This window comes from Amblyomma americanum, chromosome 7 (genome assembly GCF_052857255.1).
Source record: "Amblyomma americanum isolate KBUSLIRL-KWMA chromosome 7, ASM5285725v1, whole genome shotgun sequence".
In the NCBI taxonomy this organism is placed as follows: Eukaryota; Metazoa; Arthropoda; class Arachnida; order Ixodida; family Ixodidae; genus Amblyomma; species Amblyomma americanum.
The window spans coordinates 77,613,941-77,630,172 of record NC_135503.1 but is presented as its reverse complement, the minus strand read 5'-3'; the positions used below and the strand labels follow the sequence as shown (position 1 = coordinate 77,630,172).

The 16,232-nt window shown below is 45.0% G+C and overlaps 1 protein-coding gene across 1 annotated transcript in view; it reads right to left on the bottom strand.

The window, feature by feature from the left end:
• LOC144099340 (aurora kinase A-B-like) overlaps nucleotides 1-16,232 on the bottom strand; it is a 32,085-nt gene that overhangs the window by 1,784 nt on the left and 14,069 nt on the right. The window contains exons 5-7 of the mRNA XM_077632566.1: nucleotides 13,367-13,505; nucleotides 7,364-7,512; nucleotides 1,669-1,900 (exon numbers count right to left, since the gene is read on the bottom strand). Of these exons, the coding sequence (XP_077488692.1) occupies nucleotides 1,669-1,900; nucleotides 7,364-7,512; nucleotides 13,367-13,505 (520 nt within the window). The remainder of the gene's footprint in view (nucleotides 1-1,668; nucleotides 1,901-7,363; nucleotides 7,513-13,366; nucleotides 13,506-16,232) is intronic.

The following is a 16,232-nucleotide window of genomic DNA, read 5'->3' as shown; positions in this document are numbered from 1 at the left end:
GCCATCATCTTTGTTTGGCCAGCACCGAAGCTATCCTTCTAGGCTAACTCTCAATGGTGTGCCCATGTGACCAAAAAAAAATATTAGATACTTGCAAATGCATGTACTGGCAGAAGCGGGCTAACATATTTTGACATGGTGTTTTATCAAAGTGTGTTAACTGTGTGTGCACATGTCGGACGTAACACTTGGTGAGGGCCCATTTTGCAAGACTAGGTGACTATCTTCCTGCATGCAATGACAGGCAGCGGAAATCATTGCTCATGCCATAGCCAAGGGCTTCATCTTTTGAGCCTTAAGGAACCCCAGTGGCTTTCGAAATGTGCTAAAAACCCTGCATGGTTGGTCTCCAATCTGTTACTAGCTGCCTAACATGTGCATGAAAAAACAAGCATATAAAGGTGCATAGCCCTCCTCCGCTCCCAAAAAAAATGCCAGAGTAATGACTGGCTGCATAATGAAATAGACTGCAAAGCACTGCACTCAGCTTAACAACCAAGGAAGCGACAGTGCGATATGAATCTATTATATAGTGACCTTGAGCACATGCAGTGATTGTTTAAGTAAAAGAAAAAAAAGAAATGCATGCTCACTTGAGAAAACAGCACGCACTAAAATGGACGCCTGACATGTATCCAACACTGTAGCACCTGGACATGGTAAAGTAAACTTATTCCAAAATTAGCTTTTTTTTGCAGAAGGAAAAGACATGGGAACAAGCCTCTCATGTTGCAACATGCTATCCCATTCCAACTGCCTTTACCACAGCAATTCATCTTTCGTGTCCAGGTGCATCAGAGCAGCACATCACATTCCCTCCCATGCCTATCACGTGCATGGAGTTCAACCAACTTGTGCCCCCATGAACAAATATCAAAATTCCTCATTGGCCTTGTCAATAAGAAAATGGAATGCTTTAAGAGCCAGCATAGCGAATATAATTCAATTTTCTTTCCAGTCATCATTAACATTCCTTGAATAAAAATCCACATCGCAGATGTTTTTACTTTGTTTTTACTTTTTTTCTCTCTCTCTTTCCAACTATCTTTCCTATTGCAATAACCGATACTATATTGTATGCATGTGCACGTGCAAAACTTAAGTGTATTGTGTTCTCAGCGTATTTACTTGAGTGTATATGGACTTTGCATTCTTTATTTTTTGTTTTTCCTGTGAAGGATTCACAGGCCTGCATTAATTAGTTATAAAATATGGGTCAGCACATAAACTGACGAGACGTAATTCTTGGTTCTACCTGGAGTCTCACAAAATTGAGAGCAAAAATTGCTCTTTTTCTTTTTGTGTAAGGGTCACACCCCGTCAAAATCTAAAGAAAGAAAGTGTGGCCCTTTCACAAGTGTATACAGAGTTCTTTTTTGCGTTAACATTTTTTGGCAACCGTGTTATTAGCTGTACACCTTCTCCCTAGGGACCCCCCATTTAATACCCAAATGGGCCCTTAAATAAATAAATGGTCTCAACAAGAAGGGGTGAAAGGTGCGGCAGGGTGCAAACCTGAAGGCAACAGAGTGGTTATTTGCAGAAGACACTCACACCATGGACAGCAAAGCCACACCAGACACCCTGAACGTCACATCTACCAGCGCAGCACGGCTGCAACCCTCAGCCACCGTCCTTACACAATTTAATGCCATCTCTGCCACCCACCTTTCCAATGACGTCCCGTGCATCAGCACCGACTTGGTCGGGGAACTGAACCTGGCCCCTGAGTATTTCCTCGGCAATTTTTTCCATAGTATCGCCGTTGAATGGTGGCTTCCCCACCAAGAATTCATAGATGAGGATGCCTAGGCACCAGTGGTCGACCTTCTCATCATAGGCACACTGTTCGACCATCTCTGGCGGCAGGTAGACGGGTGTGCCGCACAGTGTTACTCGTCTGCAAAGCGCATTGCAAGAAGCAACACAAGAATGTTTGCAACTCACACTTTGGACTACAATTAATGTGGCCAGCTATTGTTTGCCTCCACTCTGCAGCCCCTTTTTGCAGCTGCAGACCCTTGAGGGATAAAACTGAAGCTGGAATGTATTGGCTGACTATCGCATTCTAATGACAAAGAGGCCCACTTTCAGTGAAAATGGACTTTTTGCACGCTACACAAGAAAAAAATGAGATACTGGTATCGAAGTTGGCAGTGATAATGGTAATGGTGTTTCTGTGCAGGCAGGATTAGGACGCACAGTGTCTACCAGCCACTGGTACACCTGCTTTACTTACAAGAACAAAAAGGTTCAGTGTAGCACTCCCAAAAGCTGCTTTCACATTCAAGCTGCAATGGCATCCATACACACTTGGTAATGCAGATCTCTGAGGCAAGGCTATATTGCCACCCACTTCCAAACTGAAGGGCAATCACAGAGTCTTAGTTGGTCTCCACATCACGCGTTTAAATTGAGTGAACGGAAAAATTCTTCATTTCTAAATCCAATTTTCTCAGCAATAAATGTGTCTTTTGCTGTGAAACAAACGATAGCCACAAAAGAATTAACAATAGAATTTACTGAGAACAAAAACTGGATCACATTGGCCTCGCTGTTCCTTTAAATTTCATGCCTGACATATCTGATGTTTCCTAAATGAACAGCTGCACACACTGAAAATATTCTGGAAGTTTTCCTCCCATAAGGCCAATAGCAACTGAGCCCAATCTGCTGACCAAAAATGGCTTACAGTCAAACCCAATTGTAACGAAACGAAACCGGGTATGGCGAATTAAACTTTATGCCAAAAGCCCGAAGCAGTTCTATCATCATTCATGTGAAATAAACTTTCTGCAACGAACTGCACATTGGACTTATCTAACTGAGTGCATACAATCAATCAACACACACTGGCTGTGCTGGCTCACGGCTGCCATGCCTGGTAGCGCCGACCCGCAGGGCAGGTTGAGGGTGGTGGAGCAAGCAAAAGCAGCCATCTGAACTCCGCAACTTCGCCCCACTTTGTAATCCTATTCAGCAGCCACTCCCCGCATGATCAAATACTTGCAAGCATGCAGCTCGCCTGTCACACTTGAGGAATGACAGAAATGGACATTGGAATACAGAAGAGAAGGAGCGGCAGCACACTGCCAGCTGCGCTATTATCCAGCATCCTGCAAGTAAAATGGCCACTGTGCCGTGTGGTTAAGATGACAAAGCAATGGTAAGCCCAGCTGCTTTCCAACAAAGTGGAGGTTATTTGCCACCCTCGATGCAGCAAAACGTTGTAGTGCACTTCAAGATTGCCAAAAGCATTCTCAGTTTTAAAAACAAGTGAGAATGCTCAAATACTGATGAGAGTTGCACCTGCAAGCTGGTGTTTTCAGCCAGCTGAAGTACCAATGTTCTATCTAAGCACTTTTTTTTTATTTTACAGCGAACTGCTTTTCGTTATGTACAAGCTGCAACCTACACGCTACAGCACTACAAGAATGGTATGAAGGAAGCAAAAATTCCATTTGAGCAACATGATCTCCATGCATGATGCAATACAAAGTGCGCAACTCAAAGCTCTGGTAATGCAAGTACGAAATAACCAGCTTTGAATCATCATGGCAAGCACATGCTACACTTGGAATAGGTTATTCAAAATATTATGTGGCACCATAATACTGTTGGTGCAATTAAAGCACAAAGGTGTTGTTTTGATCAAGATATATGCTTGCACTTTGAAAATCTTTCATCAGCAGATGAAGTCAGTTACCACAAGCTTTGCAGATTGACCAAAAAGTCGTGCCCACCTACCTTTACAGTACTGAAGCTAACTGAACTCAGCTAAGAGACTGGACATGAATGGATCCATTTTTACCGTGGCTTCAATATGCCATATACACTGCTGAGTGGCAGAGAATCATGGTTTATGGTTTACGAGTGTTTAACGTCCCAAAGCGACTCAGGCTATGAGGGACGCCCAAGAGAATCATTGAAGTGAAGATACCTCTAATGCATGCTGTCCACTTGCCACTATGAAGAACACAACAAAAAATGTCCATGGCCCTGGTCAGTATTGTCTGTATTAGCTAAGCATGAGCACATGACAACACCACCAAACAAAAATATTTCCATTCATCGAAATTCTTATTCTGCTTCTTATTATTCTGTTTCTGAATGAGTACAGAGTGAATCAGCAATTCTTCAAACACTATTTCATCATTCATTTGGATCAACAAAGTAATTCAGAAGGGCGTGCTGTTGGGCTAGTTGGTGTAGCATAATGTCAAGAAATTAGTGCAAAAATAGAGACGCATATCACGATTAAGAGGTGGTTACTGCCCACCTTTGTTGCACATGCTCCTATTTTCCCCTTGCATTCTCTGCTCTATACCTCAACAAAACAGTTCATAGTAGCACTTGTTAATCATCACGCGTGTCTCCTCCCTTCTCCTTTGTCTCCATCTCTGCACTGATTTCTTTACATTAAGCAAGTAATCATTCCTCAGAGCCCACCTAAGCACTGCCATGTGAACATAAGAAACGTTACACAGATGCCAGAATTCAGCGCAAAGCAACAAACATAAGTGAGCGGCTGGGACGTGTGCTAACAGACACTTCTTGGTGCAGAGCATTGGTTCTCAACCTGGGTTCTGCAAAATCCCTGGGTTCCTTGAAGTGCTTTTTTGGCTTTCTGAGTTCCCACTGTTGCGTGACTCAACCCCCCCCCCCCCCCTTCTTTACGCATTTTATTTTGGGACTAACAATACTAATCGTTTGTGGCTGACAATTTCACTACAGAATTGCAGTTGGCTTTAAAAAACCCCGCAATATGCTATTGAACATAGTTGTGGTATATAGGTGCAATTTGAAGGACGCCGCTTCACGACTATCCTGCTGCAAATATACTTTGAAAGCTTTTTGTAAAAATGGAGTTATTTGCGCTCAAAATTTGAATTTTGGTGTTTTCTTGCCTTTCCCTCTCTTGAAAATTTTTCACACTCAAAGGCAGGCGCTCGCAAGCCAGACCCTCCAACCCAGCCTCACCCCATGCTTCCACTGCAAGCGGACACCCTCCAGGAGGCAGAGCTTTCCGACCCATCGGCACGACGCAGCTGACTGGCTGAGGTCCTGGATGCTGCATGGCATCCAAGAGGATGTGACCACTGGCCATTCTTAACATATGCACATGCATATACAGACGAGGAAGAGGGTTGGAAAAATCGACAGGAGAGAGCTTGCCAACTTTGAAGCGGAATAGGGGTCACAGCCTGGGCCAGGGGGCGCTGCAGATGGCAGTGAACAGCGCCCTCTCCAAGCGGCTCCTCCTAGTTGATCGGCCAGGCCGACGAGCTTCGTCACTGACTTGTGTGCGCTTGCGGCACCCGCACGTGAAGGAAGCTAGTTTTGCATGTGTGCGCTTGTTCTTTCTGGCTGACACTTCGGCGTCGTCGTGAGAGGGGCTTGCTTCGTGCACGCTATGTTCTCTTCGCTGTGAGAGAAGAGCGCGCCTGCTCGAGGGTAGTCCTCGCGCTTTGACACTGCTGCGAAAATTTTTCGCGCGCTCTCGTGCTGAGCAGCTCGTGTGCGCGGCGTCAAGCAAATAGTCCAAAATGGCGCTGTTTTCGTCACACCATAGTTTTGTGCCCTGAGTGCATAACCACGTGGTGTACGAAGTGAAAACTGAAATTAGAGCCTACCTTCGAACGAAACTGCGGCACAAATGCGTTTCGCGTATTTTTTTTCTTCGTCAGCTCGATCTGCTTGCTTCCGCTGTGCGTGCTGTTGACACGTTTCTGCTACCTTTTCCTTTTCCCTTTCCGCAGTGTCTCAATGGCTTTAGCGCTAGGCTGCTTATCCCAGTGTCACAGGTCAAATCGTGCTGCGTTTAGATTTGTGCGAAATACGAGAGCGCATTTCACGATGTCGGTGCACATTACTGAATCCCATTCTGTTCAGGTTTGAGAGTTTTAGCATGGGTGTGCAGCTGATATGACCAATATGGTAATGCATTGCCATTCCTACCGGTGTCGCGTTTGCCTAGCAGTTTCTGCCGTATGGTCATATTTACAGCAGATGGCGTATTTACCATACAGATATCTAAAAATAATATCTGTTAATCAGGAGCCCTTCAAAAACGGCTTTGCGCACAATCTACGTACAGCCTTGGGACGTTAAACTCACAAACCACTGGCACGACTTAGTTCCGATGAGCATCGATGGGGCACGTAACACTATTGCGCGGCTGCCTGAGGTCTACAGTCCATGGTCTGTAATCTGCAGAGCCACACTGCTACTGCTTATGTACAACAGAGACACAAGGTTAGTTCACATGTGGAATCGTGTCTGCCTACTTCGCCTTCGCAGTTGCATGCGCTGCCAGTTTACATGGTGTTGGCCGAGTAAGTGCACATATATTAAGTGCCCGCCAGCGATCTCTCCTGTTGCCGCAGGTGATGGATCACTAGTACTATTTTTTAATCAATACTGCAGTGCCCGATACTGCACCGCTACTTCGCACTGAACGATTCCTGCCATCTGGGTAATTTCTGCTGGCATCACACACGAGAGTAAGCAAATGCGTCATTTCAGGGACGCCCACAAGTCAAGCAAGACACTTCCCCGCCTTTAGGCAACCACGGTGCAGCGTGCCACTTCGATCACCACGTAAAAACTGCCCACCGATGGACATAATCGGCACACTGTGCAGTCGTCAGGCTGTGCTCGCATCTGCCGCGCCCGCGAGGAGACGGCAGCGAGTAGCACACGAACATGGCCAGTCAGAGCACTGTTGCGCCATCATGCCCGATCGATGCTTTAGAATTCTGCCGCTACGGGAGGAGCACAACGCTGTCGTCGTGCGGAAAACTTTAGGTTGGGGCCTCTATTGTGGGTTCTCTGCTGCACATATTATTTCCACTATCCATGACAACACAATTTAGTGATAGAGCAAGTTAGTATAATAAGCTCAAAAGTGCTGCAGGGGCTCTTTAATGGAATTTGGGCAATTTTTAGGAGGCTGCTCATCTCCATGATCTTTTTTTTGCATCCAAGTTAAGCCCGAAGGGATAAATGCCAAGACACGTGGGGTTCCTCAGCACCTTTCGTCGGGCAATGCCCCTCTAGGCTCAAAATAGATTGAGAACCTCTGGTGCAAAGAGTTGTCATGTTCCATCTACACATACATGGCATCTGTCTTGCGTTGCACTGAATTCCATAATCTGAAAATGATTTATGACCCAGTAAGCTTAGACTCAACTAATGCTAAGAAATCCATGCAGCTTTCTTAGAATCTCCACAACCGATGAAAAATTCGTGCAAGAGCAGGGCTTAACCTCTGCGAATGTGGGCTACCATGAATGCCAAGTGAAAGCTCGCCAGTGCTGAGCTGTCTATACAATAAAGATTTTCAACTGAACTGTGCACCCACCTGGATGTGGGTGCATGCACCGACCAGCCAAAGTCAGCGAGCTTGATCTCGCCATTGAGGCCGAGCAGCAGGTTTTCCGGTTTTATATCCCGGTGGATCACCTTGAGGCTGTGGCAGCACTTGAGGGCCTGGCACAGCTGGTAGACATACTGAACAAGGAGAGGGGAAACTACTGATTAAACAGTTTTAACATGCAGGTGTGCTGCACCTAAAAGTAGCTGTTCTGCCTATCAGAAAGCTTTGGTTTTAATTTCATCTCATCTTTTTGTCCTCAACGACCCCTCAAGGGGTGGAGGGTTATACATAATGGTGAACCATGCCACATGTTTTTAAATATATAGGAGGTTATTTAAATTTTCAGCGAATGATGATGGGCAGGTGATGTCGACAATGTGCTGGAGAAGTTAATGCAGTAATATGGTAGCTATGCAATGACGAACAGAAAAAGGTGATATGCAGATCTAGTTTTTAAGAGCTTAAATATCGACGTCATACAAATAAGAAGAATGGATGAATCTTGCAACATGGTTTCGGACTGCTTCTATGTTGGTTATGAGGATAACATGGTGCAGCTTCGATATGGTGGATGCATATTCCAGTTCAGGTCAAACAAGTGACCTGTAAACGAGCAATTTCATGTAACATGCGGCGAGGCAAAGTTGATGTTTAAGATATCCCAGTGTTTTGTTAGCTGATGATAATAAGCTGGAAACGTTCACATGCCATGTTAGGTCATTAGATAAAGTGAAACCTAAGTATTTGAAAGATGATACGGATTCCATAGACTCATTACTGATTTTGTGCTGAATTTAAGACACGACTTTTGTGGCGACAAGCAATGGAAGGAACTTGCATTTGCTTGGGTTAAGGGTCGTAACGCAATTTTTCGCACTACTTTTCTATGTGTTTAAGGTTTTGTTGAAGGGCCCCTTGGTCAGTAGTTCAATGCGAGTGACAAAATGACTGGCAGCACCATCTGCCATTCATTATCTGCTCCCGAGGCCAAGCTTAGTGGCAGCAGGCCGGAGTGTCTAGTTTTGTCCGATGTGCAGGTTTAGCAGTTTCGTGCATACGTAATGAGGTGCCACAGTTTTCTTTATGTTACCACATGTGCTGTAATCAACGCAAAATGCCTCACCCAGCCTTCGCTAATCCCTCAGCTTTCACAACATTCTCACATAAAAAAGTTGTATGGATACTTTTTTGAAGAAAACAAAAATTAAAATATAACTTTCCAGTGTAATAGAAATTTGGAAGGCGGCCCCTGCAAAGCAAGCATCCTGCTACTTCCAGTTTTAATTCCAAGCAATTTAGTTTTTTTTTTGACACTTGTATAATAAACTACGGCAGAGACTGACGAAGCGGGTTTTCTTGCCTCATTTGCATGTGTATTTATGCTGCAAAGGGCAGCTGCCTGCCCTTTGCAGTTCGAGCTGTACTGCACATATCTCAGCAAACAAAATCTGCAGCTCTAAAAAAAGCATGAGCCCTAAACCTAGTGAAATCCCACTGGTTGATTTTAGACGGTTCTAAATATATAGCATACTGATCTTGTGTCTATAGGCTTCATACACAAGCAGCCATTTCCAAAAAATAAAAATGTCTAAAGATCCTCTTAATGAGTTCTTACGAAGAAGTTTTCTATATCTTTTTTGGCGGAGCATTAGCAGGCATATAACGCCTCTTTTTGCCTCACTGTCTACAGAACATCTGAAGACAGATTTCTTCTAGACATTACTGTATACTTTTGTAGACGTTTGTTACACATTGCGTAGCCCTTCTTGTGTTTCGTGGGTGGAGCCCTCAGGTTGATACTAGAATGTGGTAACTGCAATTTGCACATGTGAACAAAGCATGCAGGAAGTTAGCACATCCTGGCAAGAACCTGTCTGCTTCAATGCGATAGCATTACAGCTCACACCAGGCACAAAATCCGGCGTCACATGTCATAAAATTCGCTGATTGATTGAGAAAAGCCTTGTAACCTTGTGACATCATCACAATCTGCCCTGATGGGCAACCCTAATTGGTTGAAAGAGGTCATGTGACCTTGTTACATCATCACAACCTGCCCACTGTGGCAGGTGGTAACCTGGCCACCGGTTTGTGAGCAACCTGCCCATTGTGGTATGTGGTAATTGAATTGATTAGTTGAGAGAGGTCACATGACCTTGTGACATTATCACAACCTGCCCACCGGGTTGTGAGCAACCTAGTTCTCAAACTGGCATACGATATATGCAAATGTTGGCACTATCACAGCATAGCGGATACCTGCTACTGCAGCTAGTAGTCCAAGTTAGCCCATTGATCGACTGACAATTGCAAAGAAACTGATGCGCACACATAGGAGTTGCAACAAAACCTGTGACAAATGTGAAATCTAATGCTATAGCATTCCACTGTTCTGGTGACTAATGCGTCCCGATAGCTTTTAGGATGCTTATAGCTGCCACAGCCATTCAGTCCTTTTGTGTCAACCAAGCCTTGTGCCCTATTTCAAGCAGTCTTTGCGTGCAATGCAGTGCTCTCTTTTATCCGTAACCTCCAAAGACTTAGAAACTGAACTTCAATATAAAACATAGAAGACATAAGGATTGCCTGTCTAAACATGTTGCCCATGGAGGAAAGAAAACACAGGAGCGGCCCCAGCATTCCAAGCAGCATTGCAGAAAGCGTGCCAGAAGTCACATGCTTTTTTTCATGAAGGGGTACTGCAATTCATTACCACAATGATGACGAAATCATCACAAAGGCACCAGCAGAAAGCTTGGCCACTAAGATGACTGCGCTGGGAGAGGTTCTCTGCAGTAGCTGCGAAATGTGCTGCACATGGTTGGGCATTGCTATAGCAACAGAGATGAATATACAGCTGCTCCCAGCTCTCTAATTGGTGGCCAACTGGCATATAGAAGGCCCAATTCCTGGGTCTAAAAATGGTGATGTAATGCCCTCTTCTGAATTGTTTCCTTTCTCCGCGATCTGCTGTGTGTGTATAAAAGCAAAATATGTTTACAAGTTTTTGCCTGAGGGCCTCAAAGAGAAGGCACACTACACTCTACTGCCATAGAAAGGCATCTTGGCTTTGCTTGCACCCTTTGGGCCAGACAAGATGGAAAACCTTTTCTGTAGGTGTGTTCAAAAAAAGCGCCTCAATTTCACACTTGCCAACTGATAACCCAAGGGTGCACACAGGTGATTGCAATATCTGGTGGTCCGGTAGTGACTGCTGCATGCGACCTCTTTGTATGCCTCACAAAATGGTGACAAACTAAGCTAGAGTCGTAGCTGTAGTCTCTCGTATGTCTCCCACACTTTTGCTGCCACTGATGGAGCACTGAGTTTCCAAGCAGCCTTCACAACATCTCTCCTTGCCGTGACAACAAACATACAACATTCTACCACAGGCTTTCTTTCTCCTCTGAAGAATTACTCGCATGCATTGTCACCCACACAGCACAAGCCGTGCACCTCTGAAGATAGGCCAATCACAATGCTGCATCTTTGACTGCACCTCCTTCAGGACATGGTTTGCTCGCAGATGCATTCACCATTTCTCTGGCAAAGATTCTGATGGTCACGTGGATCATGTTCGTTTTATCCGAACTTCACTGAAGTGGACTTCCCAGCTAGACAAAAGTGGTATTTATTATTTATTTAAAATGTCCATTACACATGTCCGCTTCCCAATCACGGTGCCTTCAGAGCTCTCCAGAGCGGTCATGTGCTGCTCTCCAAAACTACTGCTGCCGCCGGGCTGCTTTAGGGTTGCAATTTACTAATTGCGATTTAAACGCTCATGACAACTAGTGGTAGGTCATTCTCCTCGTCTCCACACGTCAATTAAATTGCAAGGATGCAGCAATGAAACTACCGTAGTGCATGTGCACGCAGAACATGCTATCTCCCGTCTGCACGCTGCCTGCACACAGCGCAGAAAGTGGGGAGCTGATTGAGCAGGTGAAGCACAACACGTGACCATATGGATCAGCAGGGCTTACCATGTGACTGATATTCAAACTTCCCCGACTGCTGCCATTGGTTCATCACTTACATGCACAGTAGCTTCACTTTCAGTGACAGCCACTACTACACTTCTGCACCCACGCTTTGCTTCTGCAGCAAGTACTCACACGCGTAAGATTGACCTTGTAGCCCGTCGGCAGCTCCTTTGCTGGTGGTTAAATGCAGTATCAGCCCATAATGAAGGGCTCTGGCAGCAGTGCTGGTTTTTAATACATTCCTTTGCTACAATTTGTCGAGGGGGAGTTGAGGAGAGCTCTTCGGTGTCCGCACTGGTGGGAATTTCGGCCGCTAGGGCAAGCTTAGGGCATGTCCTTGTTCGCTATAATCGAGTATTGCAGCCAGGGTTCTCCATTTTATCTGAGACTTAGTGCCATTGCACCAATGCATATTTTGGCCATAGCACTGCCCTCATTCATAATAAGCAAGTGTTCGTCATAACTGTGGCCAATATAATTGGGCTCGACTGTATTCTTACAATACATGCGACACTACAGGCAATTATGCAAAAGACATGAACGGACGAACACTTAAATCCACAAATACCTCGTAAAGATGGGTCAGAAGCCTCTTAAATGTTTCACCCAATCTTATGTCACCTCCTGTGAGGTGGTTTTCTTCATGCATATATACTAGTTGCTGCAACAAGCAGGATGCATGCAGAGCTGTATTCACAGTCAAGATGAAGAGCCACGTACGGCTACCATGCCAAGGTTTTAAAAAACCGTGAGCAGCATCTTTAGTCAGAACCAAGACAAAAGTCTACTTAAATATTGACGCATGAGGACGACTGCTTGCCACATCTAGAGAAAGGTGAAGCCTGCAACACTGTGCAAGTGTAAGGCTGGGCACAGCGCACTTCCAATGTCACTGCTGCCATGAAGCAATGTTGGCAGGTCCTGCTTTTCCATCCCACTCAGCTGCTCTCCCATCAATAAAAGTATCATTCCATACAGCTGTTAACATTTTGCACATCATCTATCAGGTTAAGGGGCACAGTTTTCAAAGACAACAGCAACATCCACTGCAGCCAGCCATGCCAGAGAATAGCAGACAGAATAGATTGACACCTTCTTGAAAAGGAACAACCTGCACAGGCAATGGATGGATAGAGCAAGGACACAACGCCAGAGCTGACTGAACTAAATTTATTGAAAGGAACACATAGATTAAATATGCTCTGAGCTGAAGAAAGAAAACAGACAAACAAACTTTTACAGCATTGTGACTTACTGATGTGAGAAATTCCTGATACCCACGACATAACACAGAACAGTGCCACATTTGTAAGCCAAGCTTCAATCTTACTCACTAGTGAGCAGCACACATACCTCAATAAACTTTGTGTGTAGAGAAGAGCAGGCTTTGCAACTTAACTCTCTTTGCTTTCTAATGGTGTCAGTCCATTTTTTCCCCTTTAGTTTTGATACGTTATGTGGGGTTTAATGTCCCAAAATTGTATGTAGGCTATGAGAGACACTGCGATAATTTCAACCATCTACCTGGGGTTTTTTAATCTGCACTGACATCGCACAGCACATGGGGGTTTTTACATTTTGCCTACATCAAAATGCAGCCACTGCAGTCAGGATTTGATCCCAAAACCTTGACCTCAGCAGGTGAATGTCATAGCCACTGATGAACAGTGATCTTTATCCCAGAGCATATTTAGAGTGAGTATTCCTCCTAATATACCCCTCAGTTGTGCGTCAGCCCTGGTGCAGTGTCCAGCTTCTTTCATCCATCAATCTGTGCAAACTATTCCTACTAAAGATGCCAAACCAGCTAGCAGCTAGGATTAGCCATTACCATGCACCCCTGGTCATTCAACTGACAGGTGGTCCCTGCAGCAGAATCTTCGCATAGCCACAGGCGAAGAAACAAGCTCCGTCATTAATCAATGCTGCAAAGCAGCCTAAGGGCACGTGATCTGCACCACAGCACTTTTCCTGATATCTTTGATGAGGACAGAGCACTCACTGTGGCGGCCTGCTGGTCAGTGAATCGCCTTGCCAACCGCAGACGGTGATACAGCTCCCCCTGCGGAGCGTACTCCAATATGAGGTAGATGCGGGTCTCGTCGTGGAACCAGTTGTAGAGACACAGGATGTTTGGGTGTCTGCGAGGACAGGCATAAAGTGGCCACTGAGCAATTGCACCCGCCCAGTCTGTACCAGTGGTCCCTAACAAAGTACACGGTATGGTCTGTGTTAGCCTGCATTGAAAGGCTCACATTACAGTGTTGTACATGTAAATTGGAACTCTTAAGAATACAGATTTAAACAATTCTATGTACCCCTTTTGTCAAAAGTAACTGAGCAACAGATTTTTACTTCTCAATTGCTGTATAGCGGAGCCTTTACAGTACCCCTAAAGACCGGAAATTGTCCAAATATGAGGAGAAGGGTTTGCCTTACTTTACACAGATTCAGAGCTTAATGGCTGCCATAAGTTCTTCGCTACGTGGCTAAGAAACAAACTACCGCTGCCCGGTTATTTTTGGCAAAGATGGTACATTTGTAAGTGCTCAAAAACAAGCCCTCACAAGATACACAATAGAAAGAAAAAACAGAAAGGGATGTTTAAAAAGTAGACAAGGTATGCCAAGAAATCATTTTCTCAGTCCTCAACTAAAAACCCGTACACACTCAATTAGTCCGCATAACAGGCTCGCTATAACTGCATCTGCTTTCCTAAACCCCAAATACAATAAAAAATAGGAATAATAATGGCTGCATTGGCATTTCAGCAAAATAAGTAAATGCAAGATATCCTCCAGACTTTCACAACTGTCACACACTAACATGGTCCCATGCAGTTCTCACCGTACACAGAAAGTGCAGTATTCACATGATAGTGCATATGGTTTCCGGTTCCATTCTCATGCATGTACTATTCTGAGCACTACGTCAAAATTCTTAAGCCCATTTCCTGTACAGTTTGTTTTAAGTTCTAATCTATACGTCTTCCATGGTAACTGCAAAATGCTCACCTCAAATAAGAATAAATTCAACAGTAATTATTCGCTTCATCTTTAACCAGCGGAGAAAACAATTCCTCCACCAAGGAGTGCACCACATTTCTCAGAAGGCAGCCACCAGTTCTTACTTCACAATTTTTTCTTTGCCTTGACAGCATGTGCATTCTGTATACCTTAAAAAAAAAAGGCTGCCATTGCAGTGCTTTCCAAGCATCTGTAATAGCAAGTGGACAGCTGCATCAAGCAGGTTGCTCACCAGAGGTACTAACAGGGCAGCTGAACCATTTTCTTGAGGATTCGGGCTTCAGTTCAAACGTATGCAGATTTGAGGTAATTAATTAGCATACCATGTTTGTTTTGTTTCTTTTGCACTAGCACTTTAAACAGTGATGCAACCATCAATTGCGGCTGCAGAAACTTCCATGCATCCCTGCATGGCACAGTGTGAGGTTCAGTTCGGCAGCAGCGGATGACAGAAGGTGTATTACGAACTCATCAGCTTGCGCTGGCAGCAGTGCAGCCAGAACTGGCAGCACTGGTGTGGGAGCGCATATATGCATCAACATTCCTGGAGGAAAGAAAACTCAGGAGAGGCCCCCGCTATCCTAAAGCACCTCTGTTGTCGCTGGTGTAAAACGCCATGGAGGGGCTTTACACTATCCAAGCTGCACGCCAAAAAGTGTGCCGGAAGTTACACGCTTTCACAAGGACTACTTAAAGTCTTTGGTGACGGCGCAACGATGTAGTCTGCTGCAATACCTGCTGCGCATGCGCAAGCGCGCTGAGACGACGGCCAAGTATAGGAGGGAAGCAGGGGGCTGCCACCTTTAAACAAAGTCATGTAACTGCCTCTCCTGAGTTCTTTCCTTCCTTCATGTCCCATATAAGCGCGTGTAAGGGCCGCACTTTTTTTTCCACATTCAAGGGGCAATTTTTGGGGTGCAAAAAAAATTTTTTTTCAAGTAAAAACATGCCAATCGGAGAATGAGCGGCATTTATTCTATGTTGAATCATCATTCGCGGAGTCTTCTGACTCTGGTGCTGTGCTCTGCAGGCTCATCCCACAAGAAGTTGCAAAGCATGTCCATTGTTAACGCGTAGTCGTTGTTCCTCACTTCCATCACAAAGCAGAGCACCTCTTCTTCCAGTTCAGGGAATTTGCATGGCTTGCCTCGGAAAGCGTGCTTTGCAGCTTGTGTTCCTCAATACACCCTTTTTGGTTGCGCCATTGTCGGACAGACTTCTCGGCCACGTTGAATTTCCTTCCTGCCGCACACTTGCCGCGTTCGAGAGCAAACTCCCAGCCGTGTAGCTACTAAGGTGTTTGCCCATTGTGCTAAGGTCGCAACGCTCGGCAGCAGCATACAAAAGCCACAACCATGACTCCCGTGCCTTTGACGGGCACAAAAAATTCGGCTGTGGTTCAACTCTGCTGAACCTGGTTAGTTGGAGTGAAAGGTTGGTTATGCTTGGTTAGACATGGTTTCTGTCGTGTAATTTACATGCTCATTAATAAATTATTCATGAACTCCTCAGAGCATAACTAGAAGATACGTTTCTAAGACATCTGTGCATTCACTAGAGGCGCGCCATCTGCTGGACCATCGCCGTACACAGCGTGTTGGGGTTTCAGTGGCTGCCACATGATGGCACTATGACTGCATGCCATACCGGAAATGTACTTCGCTACTCGCTTATTTGGGATATCTGTAATTTACGTGCTCATAGTTAAATTATTCATGCATGCCTCAGTACATATCTCGAAAATACATTTCCTAGACATCTCTGCATTCACTATATGGGACTTCACCTTCAGCTTGTTTTTGTTTTTTGTTCTGCAAGCACTAGAGATGTGCTGACTACCGG